The 15,009-nt window shown below is 37.2% G+C and overlaps 1 protein-coding gene across 3 annotated transcripts in view; it reads left to right on the top strand.

Moving 5' to 3' along the window:
• MACROD2 (mono-ADP ribosylhydrolase 2) overlaps window positions 1-15,009 on the top strand; it is a 2,249,967-nt gene that overhangs the window by 1,629,660 nt on the left and 605,298 nt on the right. For all 3 annotated transcript variants that reach the window (XM_077115113.1, XM_077115111.1, XM_077115108.1), the window contains exon 8: window positions 14,202-14,275. In XM_077115113.1, coding sequence (XP_076971228.1) covers window positions 14,202-14,275 — 74 coding nt within the window. The remainder of the gene's footprint in view (window positions 1-14,201; window positions 14,276-15,009) is intronic.

Below are 15,009 nucleotides of genomic sequence, written 5' to 3'. Positions count from 1 at the left end.
TTTTTCTATAATAATTGGTCAACAAATGCTACCAATGATAGCAGCAATTTACTATTATTTAGAGATTTCTGTTTCTTTGGGGCAGATTTACAAGCTATTGTCGACTTGACCTATATGATGCCTATACTCCCCCATATGGAATATTTTTGTGCTTTGATGGTGACAACCAGTGAGCATCACTCTAATCATTTTGGTTCCCTTTGTTAACTAATTTTTACAACTGTTTCTGTACTATGTATGTGCCAGAAATTAAAACTTGAAAAAGTTGGATAAATGGGGCTGTCGAGATAAGACTCCTTTTTTTTTCATGTTCATTAATCTATGTCAGTTGTTGTAATAATTTGCCTTCCCCCAAAAGTAGATTCAGAAGCACAGGTTTGGGCACAAGTGCCAGTCTGGGAGATGATCTCAGGAAAGGGAGTGGAGAAAAGAGACAAAGGAAGCCAATAAAGAGTTCGTCATCATACAGTATGTCATTGTGGGCATTTGGAGCATAATCCCAGCAAGGAACTCCAAGAAAATGCCTAGAGCATTCATCTCCATTTGTGCCATCTGAGAGGTGATGCACTGGGGGATGTATATAACAAACCTCAGAAATCTTTGGCTGAAGGATGCTCTTGGACATTCTTGAGTCTGGCACTTTGGACCTGCCCCACATGTTGGCTGTGTAAGCTCCAGCCACCAAAGAGAGCACTCAGTGGAAAGGTTTCAGGTGTGCATTGGCTAGTATAAGTCAGGTGCAAGGAAATGGCACATGCCCTAAGGGGCTATATTCAAGGTATTGCCAGCATCTGCTCTAGTTATTCAGCTTATCATGTCATTTTATGCGTATTTATTAATATGGCAAAACCTGCCTTGTCCTTCTAGACAAACGTAAAGTGCTAGTACCCTAACGACAGGCTGCACATGCAGCAGCCTCACTTACTGTGGTGCCCATTTGCTTTCTGGAGTGAAGCCACTGACACCCTCTTTAGCATTCTGCTTCCATGCTCACTGCAGTAACAGAGCCAGTGTCACTCTTATTACTTCACCTGTTTCATCTTTTGTGAAACTCAGCCTTTAGCCAGAATTGTCTGAGTGGCTGCTCTGGCAATTGCTTAACAGTAAGCCTTCTTCAGCTCGTTTCTCTCAAGTAATTTGATTTCATCGTGCCATCAGAATTGCTTTTATGGGTTGGATGGAGGCCTAAGGGGAGGTGGTTGACAAAAGCAGTGTTGAGATTAAAAAAATAAGTTTACTGCCCCATGTTTCCCCATTTTCCCATGCCTAACTATACTCTCCTTCTATACCCCTCTCCTCCTCCTCATGTCAGAACATGTATGTATGTATATGTGTGTGTGTGCATGTGTGCATGGGCACGTGTGCGCAAAGTGGCAGGGAATGTTTTCTGAAAAAAACAATAATACAACTCATCTCACACTTCATCTCTTTTCATTCAAGCTTGTAAAGTATGCTGTTTTCATGTCCCTTGAGTTTACACACCAAAACGTTTGTGCTAAGGTGGAAAAGAATTATGGTTCTGCTCTCTGGAAAATTAAGAAAGTATAATTTTGCATTGATAGTCAGTGTTGATAATCTCTGTTAAAATCTTGATAATCCCAGTGTACAGCCCTTTTATTCAGGTTAGTCTGGGCTTTTTATCAATGCTGAAATTCCCATATCTTGCATACTATTTTTGTATTGTTTGATTTTCTGTGTGTGTGCAGAAAAAAGCATCATGCTTTCCTCATTAAAGACTTGGGAGAGAGGGAGGCTCAAAAGTGGATGCAAATTCAATGTTCTGAATTTAAGGGAGTTTGATTTTTGTAACTGCACTTCCAACTTCTGGATATTTATAACAATTCAGTACCAATTCAGTGCTTCTAGTCACTCTGAGAGTGTGTTAGTATGGTTACCACTCTCTAAATAATATACCCTATACATAGAGATTTATGATTCCATGAAATTATGAATATTTCATCATGGCTTTGGATCAAATGCCTGGCTGGGTGGGGTGGGGGTATTATGGGCTGAAAATCTTTGAGGTGAAACCCAATATAGAAGAAATTGTTCCGCTGAAAATAAAACGATTTGGTGCAAAAAGTACAATAGTTTCTAGATTGGTGAGCTTTGATCTTTAGAATGTTCTTTTTCTTTTTTTTTGTTTTTTGTATGCTATATGGTGGGGGTCACATTTCATTCTTTTTCCACGTGAGTTTCCCCTTATTGCAGCATGATTTGTTGAATTTTTGTTTGCTTGGTTTTTCATTTATTTGTTTGTTTGCTTATTTGTTTGGGAAGTACATGGACCAGGAATTGAACCTGGGTCTCCTGCATGGCACACAAGAATTCTGCTATTAGACTACCCTTGCACCCCTTAGAGTATTTTTTTTTTATACCTGTTTGGAAGACATCTACAATTAAAGCAGAGGTGAGCCCTAGTAACTGTTCTAAAGGAGGATATTGGGAAGAAATGTGAGAAGGGGAGGCCCTGGACAGGCTGTAATCAGTGGATGGGGATAAAATTTTAAACCATGGCTAAATTGTACCTGGTAATAAGTTCAATTTTATTTTTAATTTTTTTGTAGTAAATGTCTCTTTGAAATAATTGAAGATATCATATGCCTCTATATAGAGCTGTAATCAAATCCTCATTTATAAGTTTAAAGCAAAAGTTCATTTGTTGTTTCTGAATCTAGTAGGACCGTTTTTTTGGCAGGGTAAGTCCTACCTATCTTTATTTTAGTTGGAATATGTTAGAAACTTAGTAGAACATATTCGAGCTTTATAATAGAAGCAAATTTATTTTCTCCATGGCAAACAGTCCATAAAAAAAGCTAAAGATATCGGGAGATTATTAACAAGAGCAAAAGGAAAAAATAAAAAGCAAGTAGAAAGGAAAACTGTCTCTGGCAAAGTTAAAAGCAGATCCATTATAGCAATGTTGAAAAGAGACCAATTTTTCATCAGTTCCAACAAACAATTAAAAAGTTCAATGACAGGATAGGGCCAATAGTGAGTCTTCATTGCTCTATCTTCCTGCAGGGAAAACTGATGAAAATAAATGTGTTAAGTAATTGAGTGAAAGGAAAATCTGTCTAATGAATTGTTTTATGTACCATGGGTGAAACTATTGAAAATTCAACTGGGCTTCCAGCTATAAAACATATTGTTTTAAAGCTATCTTGAATGGTTTTAAATGTTGCCAAAAATATATAATTAGTGAGTCATCTTGACACGCCAAATAAATAAATAGGTAGATAGATGCATAATTTTAAGCTTAAATGTCCTTCTTGTAGGGATGTTAATTGGCATAACCACTTTGAAAAACTGCATGGTAGACTATATCAGAGTTAAAACAGCTGAATAACCTTTGGACTAGCAGTCCACTCTGGGCATATACTCAGCAAAAATGATTGCTTACATCCACCCAAATGTAATATATAAGAGAATGTTCAGGTCAGTTTTATCTGTAATAGTCAAAACTATGAGATACTACCCAATTGTCTCTCAACACTAAAATGGATAAATTATGGAGTATTCATAAAATAGAGGATAACACTACAGTGGGAAAGACTGAGTTGTTGCTGTATACAACTACATGGGTAAATCAGAGAGTCAATATGTTGAACAAAATATAGACATGAAAGGGCACATACTTGGGAGTGGTATTACCAAGATGGCAGAGTGAGATGTTCCTGAGTTTTGTTCTACCACAGAACTTTTGAATAGCAAGCAAAACCTAGCATAGCCACCTTTCCCATAGCTCCAAAAACAGTCAAAGGGTTTAGTAATTGGGTAAGCACCAAATCAAGAAAAAGGCAACTTAAAAATAGTAGGAAAACCTCTTGGTACCTTTTTTGGCTGTTTTCTTCCTGGCTGACTCCCTGGGTTGGTACAGAGCCAATCCATGTTTCTACAGCAGGCTCCTGGTTCTGGAGGTATAAGAATAATCTTTATGTGTATGTAGAAGTGCATGTATATCTGTATTAATCCATGCAGTGGCAGCCTGGAAGACCGAATCAGGATCCTTATCTCTCTCTAGCTGGTCCCAGAACTTCCTATGCATGCAGAAGTGGCTGTGGGCAGCTAAAACACTGTGAGAAAACAAGCAAATCACAGCTGCCTGGGGCAAAATTTTACCAGCTTTAAGACTATTAAGACTCTAAAATAGAATGCTCATGACTTGGAGGAAGCACTACGAATTTCTGGAGGAAAAGAAATCAGAACATTACGTGCAAATGAGGGAATTCTTAAGTTCACTCATGTATGCCCAGGGCACAATGCATGCTAAGGAAAGGATGGAGAGGACCCTATGCTTTCACCTAACACATTCTTCAGGCTCATTGTAAGGCTGGCTAAACTCCAAAGGAGAACACTCACATACAGTCAAACTGAAAAGACCATGTTTCCCTTTTCCCTCTTTTTCTTTATTTTTCATCCTCCTCCTCCTATTTCTTCTCATTAGCTCCTAACATTCAAGGAAATCTCTCTAAGATGTTAAGACACACATACTTCAGTCAAGAAATTCCAGGGATAACATGTTAAAATATTAAATGTCTAGTGTGCAACAAAAATTATAAGGAACACAAAGAAACAGGAAATGATGGTCTACTCAAAGGAACAAAATATTACAGTAGAAAGTTTCAATGGGGAAGCCCAGGAAAACATACCCAAAGAACTAAGCAAAATCAGGAAAATGTTATGTGAACAAAATGAGTTTCACTAAATAGATAGAAATTATAAAAGGGAACAAAACAAATACTGGAGCTGTAGAATACAATAACTAAATTAAAAAAAATTCCTAGAGGGTTTCAGCAACAGATTGGAACTAGAAGAAAAAAGAATCAGTGAACTTTCAGATAGGATGATTGAAATTAGTTAGCCTGAAGAGAGAAAAAAGAATGAAGAAAATTGAACAGAGACCAAGAGACCTATAGGACAACATCAAACACACTAAATATGCATTGAAGGTATCCTGGAAAGAGAAGAGAAAAAAAGAAGAAAGAATATTAGAAGAAATGATGGTTGAAAACTTCCAAAATTTAACAAAAGTTGTGAATATACAAATCCCAGAAGTTCACCAAACTGAAAAAAAGGAGAAACTCTGAGATCCACAAAAAATCATACAATAAATTGCTAAATGGCAAAGACAAAGAGAATCCTGAAAGCTAGTTCCCAGTAAAGGTAACTGCACAGATATATATATATATAAATGCCATTACCATCGTATTTTTCATTTGCAATTCTGCTTTTAACGTCTTACAGATTTAACATGCAAACACATAAGTAACCTTAAATCTATAGTTTTAGGCACAATATATAGAGATATAATTTGTGACAAGAACAGCCTAAAGGTTGAGGCCAGAGAAGCATAGGAACATAGTTTATGCATAGTAACCAGAGTTGTATGTATCAGCCAACATTGTTATAGATTTATGATGTTTAACTTAAGCTATATCATCACCAAGAAAAATATACACAAAAGGAAATGAGAAGGGACTATAAAGTGTTCCCAAATAATCAACTAAATACAAAAATAGGTATTAATTGAAGAATTTAGGGACAAGAAAAGGTATAAGACTTGCAAAAAAACAAATTGCAAAATAGAAAAAGTAATTTTCTATACACATGGGGTATACTCTTTACTCAAAAGGTAGAGATTGGCAGAATGAATAAAAAGTATGGCTGGACTATATTCTGTGTACAAGAAACTCAAAAAACACAAGTTGGTTGGAAATGAAAGGATGAAAAATATATACATATATATAATACATATATATTATGTATATAATATATAATCCCATGCAAGCAGTAACCAAAGAGAGAAGAGGTGGTCATAGCAGACAAAATAGGCTTTAAGGAAAAAATTGCTTCAAGAGACAATAAGGACACTGTATGTTGATAAAGGGTCAATTAATCAAGAAGATGTAGCAATTATAAACCTATGCACTGACAGAGTCTCAAAATATATAAAGCAAATATTGACAGAGTTGAAGAGTTCTATGTTAATAAAGGGAAACTTGAATTTACCGCTTTCAATAATGCATCAAACATTTAGATAAGAGATCAATAATGAAATAGAGGACATGAGTAATACTCCAAACCAATTAGACCTAAAAGACTTTATAGTACACTTCACCCAACAATAGGAGAATACACCTTCTTAAGTGCATCTGGAAGATTCTCCAGGATAGATTATATAAAATCACAAAACAAATATCAGTAAATTTCAAAACATCGAATTCATACAAAATATCTTCTCCAAACACAATAGAATGAAGTTAGAAATCAATAACAGAAGGGAAACTGGAAAACTAACACATATGTGAAAATTAACACACTTTTAAAGAACCCACGCATCAAAGCAGGAAATCACAGGGGAAACTAGAAGATATCTTGATGAATGAAAAAAAAAAGACACAACATACCCAAACTTATGGAATGCAGGAAAGGCAGTACCCAGAGGGAAATTTATAGTTGTAAATGTTTACATTAAAAAAGCAGAAAACCTCAAATCAATAATCAAACCTCATACCTTGAGGAACTAGAAAATGAAGAGCAAACTAAACCTAATGTGAACAAAAGATGAAGATTAGAGTGAAGATAAATGAGGCAGAGAATAGAAAAACGAGGGACAATTGATTAAACAATAAATTTGTTCTTTGAAAAGACCAATAAAATTGGCAAACATTTAGCTGGAATAATAAAAAAAGAGAGGACATAAACTGTGTGGGTTTAAAAGAATTATGTACCTCAGAAAAAGTATGTTTTAATCCTGATCCAATTTTGTAGGAGCAATCTTTTTATCCTGATTCAGAACTATAGGTTGGAAACTTTTGATTAGATCATCTCCACAGAGATATGACCCACCCAATTGTGGGTGTGACCCTTCGATTAGATGGAGATGTGACTTCACCCATTCCAGGTAGGTCTTGATTAATTTATTAGAGTCTTTAAAAGGGAAAACATTTTGGAAAAACCTCAGAAACAACAGAGCCAATAGAAACTTCAGAGCAGAGCTGACACAGATGCTGACACTTGGAGAACAGAGACACAGATGTTTGGAGATGCTTGGAGCCCAGCAGACCATTGCCATGAGCTGTTAAGAAAGTCAGAAACTGGAGAGAACCAAGGGGAGCCAAGAGATGAAAGCCAGCCCTGGAGAAGCAAAGAGGAACCTCCACAGGAACAGAGGCTGAAAGCAAGGAGCCCAGGAGCAAGGGATCAGCTACATAACTTCCGAGTTGACGGAGCTCTTCCAGACCCATTGGCCTTTCTTGAATGAAGATAAACTCTCACTGGTGCCTTAAAGTGGACACTTTCACTTCCTTAGAACTGTAAACTTGTAACTTTTTAAATTTCCTTTTTAAAAGCTGTTCCATTTCTGGTATATCGCATTCCAGCAGCTTACAAATTAAAACACAGCTAACATGAGAAAAGAAAGGAGATGTTACTACCAATCTTAGAGAAATAGGAAGGATTATAAGAGGATACTATGGATAACTGTGTTCTTACAAATTAGATTACCTAGATGAAGTGGGCAAGTTCCTAGAAACACACAAAATTATCCTAAACTGATTTAAAAGAAACAAAAGATCTCAGTAGACTAATGACAAGTAAAGAGATTGAATTGATATTCAAAAACTTCACAACAATGAAAATTCTAGTGTCACATGGCTTCACTGGTACATTTTACCCAACATCCAAAGAAGAATTAACACTAACTCTTTCCAAACTTTTAGAAAAAACTGACTTGAGGGGACACTTCCTAACTCATTCTGTGAGACCAATTATCATCCTCATGCCAAAGCTAAATAACGTTATTAAAACAATAATAAGATACCTGACAGTCACTAGAACGACTATTAAAAAAATGAAAAAGAGCAAGTGTTTGCAAAAATGCAGGGAGATAGGAACCCTCTTATGTTGTTGGTGGGAATGTAAAAAGATGCAGCTGCTGTGGAAAATAATTTGACAGCTTCACAGAAAGTTAAGTATGGAATTACCAACACGCCCACTTCTAGGTATGAACCATAAGAATTGAAAGCAGACTGCCTATCTGTACATCAGTGTTTGCAGCAGTATTATTTACAGTACTCCACAGGTGGAAGCAACGCAAGTGTCCCTCAAAAGGTAAATGGATAAACAAAATGTGGTATATATGTACAATGGAATATTATTCAGCTGTAAAAGAAAGGAATTTCTGATACATACTACAACATGGATGCATCTTGAAAACATGTTAAGTAAAATAAGCCATCCACAAAAGGATATGTATTATATGAATTCATTTATATGAAATAATTAGAATGGGCAAATTCATAGAGACAGAAAGTAGATTGCAGGTGGTGAGGAGTGAGTGGAGGAGAATTAGAGAGTTAATACTTATGGATAAAGAGTTTCTGTTTTGGGTGGTGGAAAAGTTCTGGTATTTTATGGTGGTTATGGTAGCATAGCATTGTGACTAATTAATCCCACTCGATTGTATACTTGAAAATGGTTAAATGGAAAATTTATATATATGTTACCACTATAAAAAATGTTTGTGTTGTTTGATTCCATGTATATGAAGTGCACCAACAGAGAAAACTATCTATGGTGTTAGAGGTCTGAATAGTGGTTATGTTGTGTGTGTGTGTTTGGGAGGGGGGTTGTCAAGGAGTTCTTTTGGGCTGCTGTAAATGTTTTTCATCTTGATTTGGGTGATGACCACATGTCTTTGTGTGTATATATATGTGTGCACATGTATGTGTATGTGTTTATTCAGCAAGTAATTTCAATACAAAAGTAAGCAATAAGAAAGCGTTTATAATTTTGGTGTTCAATCCATATTTACAACAAAGGTTACTTTTAATAATCCATCCTAACAAGTAGACAACTGAGCATTGGATTGCCAGCAGAAGCCCAAATTCTATGCATTCCTGGGCACACATGCATAACATACTCTAGGGCACACCTGGCCCTAAATTAATGGCTTTTTTCAGTCTCATTGACCTTCATACTTGGAAGAGATTTTGTCATCCAATTCATTGATTCATCTGAAGCCTGTCTGCAGCTTTCTCTCTAGATTGCCATTCTGGTTTTGTGAATAAACACCCCCTGGTGACCAGAACATGTTTCAGTCCTGCTCTCCTAGGGTAGCTCATCACCAGACTGAGATCCGGCCTTGCCTGTTCATTCATTGGTCTTTCTTGTTCCGCTTGGTGTCTTGCAATTCAGCCAACAATGGACTGCCCTATTGTTTACTCTAAACATGATGCTTTGTCTTGTACAAACATGCCCCCTCAAAACAAGCATCTTTCCAGGGATAATTGTTTTTATATTTCCTTCCCTTTAAAATTAATTACAATATATCTTCCCAACAGGAAGATCTTATACATCTTCTCCACAGTCTTCTCTCAGGGATGAGATAGGATTTTGTATACCAAGGTGTTTTGTATACATTCTCAGAATCCCTCTTCCCTCCTCTATCCTAGGACCAAAACCTCTTATGTGGTGTGTGGTAAGCTTTTATCTACTTTCCATTCTTTGTAGACATGGTACCAAGCTCTGACCCACTGGTCCATAATCCATTCACTCTCTCAATTTCAATGTATTGTTCATCTTCTGTGTACCAGCAATCTTTTAAGTACATAATGGTGAGCAAAAACAGGTATAGTGTCTGCCTCTTTATAGCTTTCACTCTGTTTAAATTATTAATCAAATATTTACATTTCAACTATGATGAGTGCCATGAAGGAAAGGTACATGGTGTTATGAAAGCATAAAATAGGGAGTCATCAATGTCAGGAAGCCTTCCCTGAAGAAGTGATAACTGAGCATAGGATAAATCAAATTCACAATAAGCTAGGGAAAAAAGGAAGGAAAGACCATTTTGGGCAAAGGAAATAGCTAATAATCTTACGGCAGAAAGGCAAAAGGCAAAAGTACATTCAGAGAACAGAAAGACCAATGTAGCTGGAATTGGGAAAGCAAAGAACAATACAGTATGAGATGACCCTAGAGATATAGGAAAGAGACCATTCAGGAGAGAAATATATTAATTTAGGGAGTGGTTTGAGGATGAAGTAGTCTTCAAATGCATATGATAGAGAGAAGGATAGCTAATTGACCCAAGGAAATATTAGAATACTTGGGCAGTATTGATGTCCCAGCTAAGATTGGTGATCGTGAATTGCCCTTTTGAGTGACATTCTTTGGGCACTGAAAGAAGGGAGTTGGGCTAATCCATCCATGCTTAGTTGGAGAAGTGTAATCAAAAGATAAAAGAACAAAGGAGTTGGAATATAGAACACTATTATAAAATTATGGACCAAAGAATCTAAGCTGCAGAGGGTAGGATGTGAAGACAGGAAAGAGAGTGGTAAAAGCAAAGAGCAGTCAGTAGAAAGATCTGAGGGAGTAAAAGGTCATACTTTGAAAAGTAGCTGAATAAACAAGCTAAATACCTAACAGGTTTTGAGAATGTGCCACTTAAACTAGTAATTTTGGAGTGAAAATGTTAAGTCAGAGTCTATGGTGTGATCTAAAGAGGAGGTAGTTGAGGTGGAGGTGGGGAGAAATTGTCAGAGGTGAGTAGGTAAAGGAGCTAGTAGACCCAGTGTTAAGTGGTCATCCTCTTAGATGGTAAAGTCATCCAGGTTTATCGTGGGCCTTAAGAAAGAGATGAAAGCCATAACCCAGGTGCCAGAGGCTTTGATGAATGTGGGAAGGTAACCAGGAGGCCACAAATAATGAGAATTGATCAGAATTGCTATAGTTTTGTCAAGAACATGCATAATTTCACTGTGTGGAATTGTTCTCTAAAGGTGAATGTCAGTGATGATGACTGTTGCAACTAAGCATGATTACATTGTTTATTACCTTTATGAAGCACTATAACTTTATGACTTAAGTACTTCTTAAGCATTTCCAAAAGTTGGAGAAGAATTTCATGGGAGAGGGGGTGGGAGGAAAAAACAGGGAAAATCAAGACAGTTATAGGAAGGTCCTGGGGGCCGGTGGGGTTTGTAATGGCAAGATGTGGTTCTAGGGTTTATCACATAGGAGCTTGAGAGTCAACAGAGACTGCCATTGCTTTCTGTAAGCATGATGACAGCTATGAGATAGGAAGAATCATTTGGAAGTGATATGTTTGATAGCTTGGAGAATAAGGGAAGACTAAAGGAGCACAGCAGTATACTGAAGTAGTCTGGGTGAGGAGTTTTCAGTGACATCTGTGGCAGTGGGAAAGGAAAGAAAGGAAGGAATAGTGTAAAAAGGTTCAGACAAAGTCTTTAGGACTCAGCAGCAGAATGTAGAGAAGCAGGCAAATATGACAGTGCCTAGATGAAAGATAAAGGTATAGGCAGAAATCAGGACAGTAGGGATGCAGTTCATCATGGGGAAGAATGCATGTTGCATTTCTGGTACTGGAACATATCAAAGGGTTGTATCCCGGTGTATTATGTGTGAGTGTGAAACCCTGGAAAGAAGTGAAAAGGACTGTTGTGGTTAATCCATTAACCCCAAATGCCCATTCCTTTCCTATCCTTTTGGCAAACTACAGGGATTCATCCTGCTTTCTTATCCCTTTCACTTGCCTTCCTCTATTCCATCGATTTCTTTTTTATACTGCTTGTAGCTTGCTTCTGAGGGCAAAGTTTCCTCAGCTCCCCATTTTTTTTTGTATTTCCCTCCCCCACATGTTCTATTGTTTCCTGGCAAGACTTCACCCCACACTCCATACCTGCTTCTCTTTATCCGTGTCTCCAAGTTCCTAATGCACTTGGTAGGTCGTATTGGTGTTGCCTGTTTACCTTTCTATTTCCTCTCCTAGACATTAGTTTTAGAGGTTGAGACTCATTAAAAGTGTCTATATATCTATTCTTTTCTGGTTCAATAGTAATTTGTTTAATGAATTGATTATTGACTTAACAGATTTTTCTAATTTTAAGGGCTTTACATTTTGAAGCTTTTATTTTAAGGAAAGCACATGTTTGAAACAAAACAATGATCCAAAAGTTGTAGATGAATTTACAAAGATTCATGAACCCATCAGCATTTTCAGATTATAGTTCTCTCTGGTTGATAAATATAAAGAAAAACGAAGCCTGTGCTGGCTTTATTTTCTTCCCTTTCCTCATGAACTCTCTAGTAAAGCCTGCAGAAACCTAATCAGAAAACAGCATTTATTCTTGTAAAAGGGAGTGAAAACCTTCTCTCTCTTACTCTTGCACTCTTGGCATATTTTCTCTGAAGTTCTGCTGAGAAGGGAAACATCAATGTGAACAACTGGACTGTGTGTTTACCTCCAATAAAATGAGATCTTTTAAGTCTCAGATCTCCCGATTTCAGCAATGCCGCTTTCTTACTGCATCTGCATGGTCAGTGCCACTGGGAGACATCCTCATGGACATGTTAGTGGATGAGGCAGGATCTAGCTGAGATGGACATAGAGGAAGAAGAGGGCTGCATTTAGGAAGGAGGGATGATGTGTTTTTAATGGATGCTTCTAGAAAAAGCTAGGGAAGAATTGATCAAATAGGTAGGAGTAGACATGGAAGGAAGGCAGTGTGGAAAAATCCGGGAGGAGACTTGGCCAGTACACGTAGATGGAGATATTAGTGGTTGCTAGGGGCCGGGGTGACAGGAGACATGGAGAGTGACAGTTAATGGGTAGACAGTGCTTTGGAGGGGGGGTGGGGCAGGTGATGAAATTGTTCTAATTAGTTGTAATAGTTGTACAACCTGTGAGCATGCTGAAAAGTACTCAATTATACACTTCAAAATGTACAAAATAATCTTAACACGAAACATGACAATTAATATGGAAGAAGATGAAGACTGGAAGGTTATGGGATTGGTGATTAGGATGTCAACGCTGAGTTTTCAGAGAGTATTTTCAATACAGTAGTTACCTCCATCTCTTCTTATTTCTGAACCATAAATATATAACCTATAAGGTTATTCCTTCACATATCTGTATATCTATTGGAAGACTATCTGATAGAAACCTGCATTTCTCAACTGCAGGTTGAGAAATGTGTTCAATTTATGAAACCTAAAGGGACTTTTCAGATGTGCTTCAGGGAACACTGAGTTTGTGCTCTAACACTTATTGGGTCTAACATAAGCCTATAATTCTTGTTGCTCTACTAAAACTGAACCCATATCACAATATCAGGTTAGTTTGTGATAAAACTGTCTTAGTTTGCCAGAGCTGCCATGACAAATACCACATGCTGATTGGTTTAACATCAGAAATGTATTTCATGGTTTCAGAGACTACAAGTCCAAAATCAAGGCATCTCAAGGCCGTGCTTTCTCCCCAAATCTGTAACATTTTGTTGCTGGCTTTGCCACAAACCTTGGGCAAGAGTCAAGTCTTTGCTTGACTCTGCTTCCTGTGATGTGGCGATCTCTCTCCCCTTTTGTCTATTCTGCTATGGATTTCTCTGACTGAGCCTGAATTTCCTCTCTTTATAAATAATACAGATTAAGATCCACCTTGATTCAGATGGCCACACCTAAATAGGATCTTCGAAGTTCCTAGTCACAAATGAGTCCATGTCCTGATTCACTTTAACATATTCAAAGATACTATTTACCAATGGGGTCATTCATACTCACAGAAACATGGATTAAGATTAAGCACATGTCTTGCTGAGGTATACAAAGTTTCAATATACCAAGGTGTCTTAATCCCAAACATCTTTTCTGATGGCCCTAAATGAAGCAGGATCACTACTTTGAATTCTGACAACACCTTTCAGTGGGATGGCTATTTGACAAGTTATTTGTATTGTCTTGTGGCAGTTCATTGATGGAGTGTTGCTGACTGTGTGACACAGAGCCAGGCACTTGTTTTCACTGAGCCATATTTGCTTGATTTGTTAACTGAGGGTAACAAGCCTTAATCTCAGAACCTCTTATAGGAAAATAAGAAAAGGCTTTGTAGGCAAATTAGGCATTTCTAAATATATTGGTGTTATTAAAGAGGTAATTAAATTCTTTATCGTGTTTTAACTCTAACCTGGTACAGGACCGGGCCCCTCCATGTCTCATGTTTAGGATCATAGATTTCACGTTGGTATGCTCCCTACTAAGGCCTGTCTTGCTCAGTTCTTATTGGCTAACTTGAATATTGTCTTCATGAGGAAATACCAGAACCATGCCATGATTGACTTCTCTATTGTCTGTCTGTTTTTTTTAATTGTTTTATTCTGTCCTTCATTTAGGTTTCCCAAATGAGCCTGCTGCAGTTATTGCCCTCGGTACCATTAAGGAATGGCTGGCCAAGAATCACCATGAGGTAGGGAGAACAACATAATCAGTTTATAGTAAACATTCAGGATGATGCAGTTTGAACCTCAATTTCCAAAAAGCAAATAAATTTCGTAAATCTCAAGTAGACCTAGTCATTGTGTCAAGGCTAACTGATCATACTTCATTGGGGTCACGTGGATGATTAAATATTTTCCTGTAATTAGTTGACTGCAGGGATTGTATTGATCGGTTTGACTGTGAAGATGGGAAGAGTGAAGGTGATCAGATTCATTTAGCTATGATCTTATTTTGCATCTTTGGCTGTAGAAAAAAAGAGTGGATTGCATGAAGATGCAGAGTAAGGTGTGGTTCTGTGTGGTTTTCCTTTGAGAGTTATAGTACCTTTATTGACAGGGGACTCCTGTTGTATGGTGATTTTGTGGAATATTGCACTGTATTTATAAATGAATCCCTTCTCAATAGTGACTTCTGGATGTGAGATTGAATGATGGTTAAACTGCCATAATCAAGTTATTTTTATGAAACTAAATGTTTCCATCAGAGTATTCATTGCACCTCTTTTTCAGCTAATGTAACAAGATATTTGGGATATGTTTAGTGATGGAGAGGAGAATTAAATTAAAAAGTAGCAGGATAACTAGAGACACCATGGAGGCTTAGATTTCAGAAAACTGGCGATTTATACAATATAACAGCAAGTAGGTTTCATACAGTGCATAATTCTGCACGTTCTTTATCTTGATTTTATTTGTCTACATA

The sequence above is a fragment of the Tamandua tetradactyla genome, chromosome 1, assembly GCF_023851605.1.
Source record: "Tamandua tetradactyla isolate mTamTet1 chromosome 1, mTamTet1.pri, whole genome shotgun sequence".
Taxonomy (NCBI): Eukaryota; Metazoa; Chordata; class Mammalia; order Pilosa; family Myrmecophagidae; genus Tamandua; species Tamandua tetradactyla.
The sequence above is the reverse complement of the archived record's forward strand: the minus strand, read 5'-3'. Positions and strand labels throughout refer to the sequence as shown.